The 5,031-nt window shown below is 34.7% G+C and overlaps 1 protein-coding gene across 1 annotated transcript; it reads right to left on the bottom strand.

The window, feature by feature from the left end:
- Positions 1-350: 350 nt before the first annotated feature.
- Positions 351-4,421, bottom strand: LOC144552775 (abscisic acid 8'-hydroxylase 3-like). Its single transcript, XM_078300764.1, has 9 exons — positions 4,222-4,421; positions 3,816-4,134; positions 3,562-3,714; positions 3,198-3,446; positions 3,007-3,096; positions 2,103-2,181; positions 1,185-1,291; positions 535-653; positions 351-449 (listed from the first exon to the last, which is right to left on the bottom strand). Exons 1-9 carry the CDS (start codon positions 4,419-4,421, stop codon positions 359-361), a joined length of 1,407 nt encoding a protein of 468 aa, XP_078156890.1. The 3' UTR covers positions 351-358.
- Between the last annotated feature and the right edge of the window lie 610 nt (positions 4,422-5,031).

The following is a 5,031-nucleotide window of genomic DNA, read 5'->3' as shown; positions in this document are numbered from 1 at the left end:
ACGAATCCCAAAAACAGTTGATTTTCATGCATTAATCTCTAAATAAATGAGTGGTTGGATTTGGAAAAGCAGGTTCCAACAGCAGATTTATTTCCATTTCACCACTCATGTTGCTACTGGTTTTACTGTTCTTAAATTATATTTTTTATTCGAAAAAGGTGAAAACAAGAACTACTGGTTTTATTAAGTCATTAAAATTCAAAGGTTAGTTCATAACATTTCAAAAGCACTCATGGCAAGAAAATTAAGATCCTAAAAAAATCCCCAAAAAGAAGATGCACATTGACGCCTAGTCGCCTACGTCAATCCCCTCTAACTAGCCACCTTTACCAGTCTGATACTGTCAAATTAATGTCGATTAAACTCGCCATATCTTTGCTGGTAGTCCATGCTTAGGTACTGGAAACGGGCTATGTTCTACCTCATCACTGGATTTAACAACCTCCCATCTACACCAAAATTCAACAGTAAGATAGAAATTGTGAAAAGATCTTTCTTCATGTTTTCTTACAAAACATTAAACATCAAACTTACCTGTAATTGGTAACCAATTGGTAAATCAGGACCAATATTTCTATCTTGGCTAGCTCGTTACCGGGACAAGCATGCACACCATTTCCAAATGAAAGGAAGGTATTTGGCCTCGGTGCTACCTGTACATAAATGATTTTTATTTTTCAGTTGTTATCTTGAAAAAGGGTCAGAATGCAGTTGCAATTAAGGGAAAGCTTTTCAATGCTTTCTTCTCAAATGATCACAGGTGTGTTTATACTTTATAACCAATTGATAGATTCAAAGTGATTATGTGGTGTGTTGTCTGTCAAATGTGAGACCTAGCTTCTGCAATCTATAACTATGTATATATAAAATCTATCAATGTAGCTCCTTAATTAGCAAGTGATTGATCCAGTGGATTACATGGGATGAAAGGAACATTTGCCTAATTAAATTGTAGTCAGTTTTGCACTGGTATTGTCTCCTTGTTGCTGGGCTGGCACATATGTGGTGCAGACTGATAGGAGAATAGACAGAATTCTATGCTTTTGTAACTTAACTATTTTGGTTTCATTAACATGAAACGGGCATTACGCCTTTTATCAAAAAAAAAAAAACAAATTAAATTGTAGCCAGGCAGGAAGGAGAGGGAATAGTGGCCCACAAAATCGACACACACGAACAGAAACCTTGAATCTAGAAGGGTCGAACTTCTCAGGATCTTGAAAGAACTCGGAGTTGTGATGTATGTTCCTGAAAAGTGGCATCACCTTCCATCCCTTGGGGATGAGATACCCTGCATCATTTCCATACAATTGCATTGAATTATTAGCACCAATGTTTTCTTGAACTTTTATATGACACAGGAGGTGTCCTAAACCATTGAAGTAAAATAAATTGAGTAATTAATACTTGAATTGTTTGCAAGAATGGGACAGTATCGGCGAGGGATGCTATCGGTATACTGTCGCGGATACTACCGTCACTAATAGAATAAAAAAACACTTTTATATCGGTATACCCTCGCAGATAGTCACTTTTTCTGTCGCGGATACTATCTCATTCTTGTAGATTAATTGTGCAATCATATGTCATCATAAGTACGAGGAGTTAAATCCTAAACAAAGTAGACACTTTTTGCGAGGGAAAAACGCTTTTATGATGGTCGTCCGTCGCAAAAAGTACCATCGCAAAAAGAAAAAACTGAATAATGAGAGTAGTCCATCGCAAAAAGTCATTTTTTTATCTTTGCGAACAGTGTCTCATTCTTGTTGTATAAATTGGGTAACCATTAATTGGTCTGTTAATTACCATCAAATCTAATGTTCACTTTGGTATTTTTTATTGGCCATACTAAAAATTCATAAAATAAGTATTTTAATAATCTAGCTACTAATTAACTAGCTCTAATAAGTATTACATTCATTCACATTGATAGCTAAGGCTGCTATCAAAATTTCTCTTTTTCCCCATAACTCTTGTGATTTCCATTTTATTTTGCGAACTTTTTTACTATAAGTCCATAACTAATAGAGATATGGGTAATGGGCTTGACCATCACCGTCCTATAAATAGAAATTTAATTATTGAAAGCACATTAATTATACCTTTATACTCAACGTCAGCAACTGCTTCTCTAAACGTGAATGAAATGATGGTTGCCATCCTTAGGCTCTCCAATATGACCTACTTTTGCAGAATGCATGATTGAAGGAATTAATATATATGGGGTAAAAAAGAAAGCGCAATCATCAATTTATATACCCAGCCATGCATGACATAAGAAGCACTTAGAAAAGCAAACTTGACGAATTTGGAAACAATGACAATCGAATAATTTGACTATCTTGACAACCATCATACATTTATATTTTATGCACTCCATACACATGAAAAATGAGGGCACTACATGCAAATGTTACATTCATCAAATTACATGAAATTTTCAATTATATAAATTTAATCAAATTCGATTGAGTATTAATAAAATAAATTTAATTGGCATGCATATTAATCGATATGCTACAAACTATAAAATTAACATGTACATTTTCCTTTGGAGAAGTGTTGTTGAGGTTGTTAAATAATTAAGTAGCTGTTAATGGATATCTTCAATCATTTTGTAAACGGAGATTCTATCTTTAAAATAATAATTCTACGCTCAAAGGAGAATATTTGATCACAATTCAGTTCCAAAAATTACAAAAATAAAACTATGTAGGACAGACAATGAGATCACCTTAAGATTTTCTGAAGCAAGAAAGAATTATGAGCATACAATTTTTTTTCATCAAATTCTACTTTCTAAATTGTGCTAATCAGTGATTAATTTGTTGATTTACCTTGTTCCCATTTCAATATCTTATGCAAGACAACTAGATTTGCTTACAATAGGATATTATGAAGCTATTAAATTACTTGGAAAAGGAACTCTAATATGCTATTTGTGTCACTTACTTTAGCGGTACATATAATAACACACATTAAAATAGGAAGTCATAATTTACTTACTCTATTTGTGACATTCATATCTCTTGTCTGAGTCCATGTCAAGGGTTTCTTTCCACACTCATTAGCATGGTAGATTTTCATTTGCTCAGCCTACTAAGAAAAGTAAAATTTGAGCATCAAATTCAACGATAATCTATGTTCCCATTTATTATTGAAAAAAACATGGTAATGTCTGATCCATACGACCATACCTTCACATGTTCTAGTACACGTGGATAATCGTGAAGATACTTCAGAATCCATGTAAGTGCACTAGCCGTGGTATCCTGTGCAGCAAAGAGCACACCTATTACATTATCTGCAATCTGTTCATCAGTGAGATTGCATCCATTCTCATCCTTATAGTCCATCAAACACCCCAAAAAATCACTTCTTGATTCTGTTTTTTGCCTTCTCTCTTCCATTATCTTGTTCAAAATGTAACTCAACTGCTTCCTCGCCTAGATATAAACAAGCGAACATTTTTGGGTATAATTTGAACATAATGCAATAAATCAATGAGAAAGATAGAAGAAGAATAGCAATAAAAATTATGAGTTGTTTTTGTTTTCTTACCAGTATTGATCTCCGGTATGGAGTTCCAGGAAAATTGACTGCGAAAGAGTTGTAACCTTTGTCTAGAATAATATAATTCTTCTTTAATTCCTTCTTGTATTGGTCATCTAATTGTTTTCCGAAAATCATAGAAATGCCAATGTCAAAGGAAAACTGGATCACAACATGCAAAGAGATACAACAATAATAACATTAATAAGTTTAATTTTACAAGTCAAATTATAATATAAGGAGATAAATGCATGCAAACTTACTCTTTTCATTGCATGGTAAGTAGTCTCTACATGCCCATCCCATGCATGCAGCATAGATCTCACGACGGATTCAATATCCGGTAAGATGGCACGAACCAAGTCAGGGCTTAATAAAGCCTGAACAATTTTTCTCAACCTGAGATGGTAATCTCCATGGTGGAAGAACAATGCCCATGGTCCAATCATGCGCTCTTTGCTTTTTGGGTACGTTGGTTTGAACAGGTCCGCACGAGTCACTAGCACAAAACGAACTGCCTCCTCAGTAGCCAACATTACACAAGGGCAACCTAAGAGATGTGTCTTGAAGACTTCTCCATACCTATTAATATTATTATATCACGGTCATCGTGTATACATCATGGAAGTGCTAACATATTTTGCAGAGGTTATCAAATGTTAATCAAACCTTTTTAGTCGCAATGTGAAGAAGGATTTTGGATTTTGAGAGTAGAGTTGAAGAGTTTCTCCTATGTATGGCCAACCGAGTGAACCAGGTGGGAGTCGGGGTTGCATATCTAGCGCTCTTCTCTTGTTCTTTCTCATGAAGAGAAAGGAGAGAATGGAGATGAAAAAGAGAATGAAGATCATGGTGTAACTGATCTCCATTTCTTGACTACGGGCTTTCTTAGAAGAGAGCAACTACGAGAAGCTGGAATTGAGAAGAGGAAAGGATCTGGCGAAACGGTTGTATCCTAGCTAGCGATGGTATAGATAGGGTTTTTATTGAGAAAGAAAGAGGCTGGAAACACACAATGTACAAACCTTCACCAAAAGCAACCGCTGGATAAGGACACGTGTCACATATCCACAATGATAGAGTCTAATATGAATCTTGCGTAAATCTTCTCCCTCTTCGTTTTATTTCAAATAGAGCAGTTACATTTCAAAGATGTTAGTGAATTGGCAATTTGCATCAATAATTGAATATAGCTAGCTAGAGAAGGTTCAATGGAGATAGGGATCTAATAATGCAAGATACACTGTTATTCCATTTCCTTTTCTAGAAATTGAAACTGACGTTCATGCATGCATGTGTGATGTGTCACAAAACTAGTTAGGACATCTCTGTTATCATAGCTTCGAATTAGTGATAAGACGCAACAATTATTTTATATCTGTATTTTCTAAAACGAGAATATTGATACAGATTTGTATTGATTTAATTTATGTTCAAATTAAAAAAATTATATCCTCATCATGACCGTGACAGCAGGGA

The sequence above is a fragment of the Carex rostrata genome, chromosome 4 (genome assembly GCF_964058835.1).
Source record: "Carex rostrata chromosome 4, lpCarRost1.2, whole genome shotgun sequence".
In the NCBI taxonomy this organism is placed as follows: domain Eukaryota; kingdom Viridiplantae; phylum Streptophyta; class Magnoliopsida; order Poales; family Cyperaceae; genus Carex; species Carex rostrata.
Note: the sequence above shows the minus strand (reverse complement) of the source record. Positions and strands in the feature narration are given on the sequence as shown.

Excerpts from the sequence above, each read along its gene's own strand:
- LOC144552775 (XM_078300764.1), bottom strand. The coding sequence starts at position 4,421 with ATGGAGATCAGTTACACCATGATCTTCATTCTCTTTTTCATCTCCATT. Across the intron at positions 2,182-3,006 it reads ATATGAATGTCACAAATAGA|GTCATATTGGAGAGCCTAAG; the intron begins GTAAGTAAATTA and ends CTGCAAAAGTAG. Across the intron at positions 654-1,184 it reads TCGACCCTTCTAGATTCAAG|GTAGCACCGAGGCCAAATAC; the intron begins GTTTCTGTTCGT and ends ATTTATGTACAG.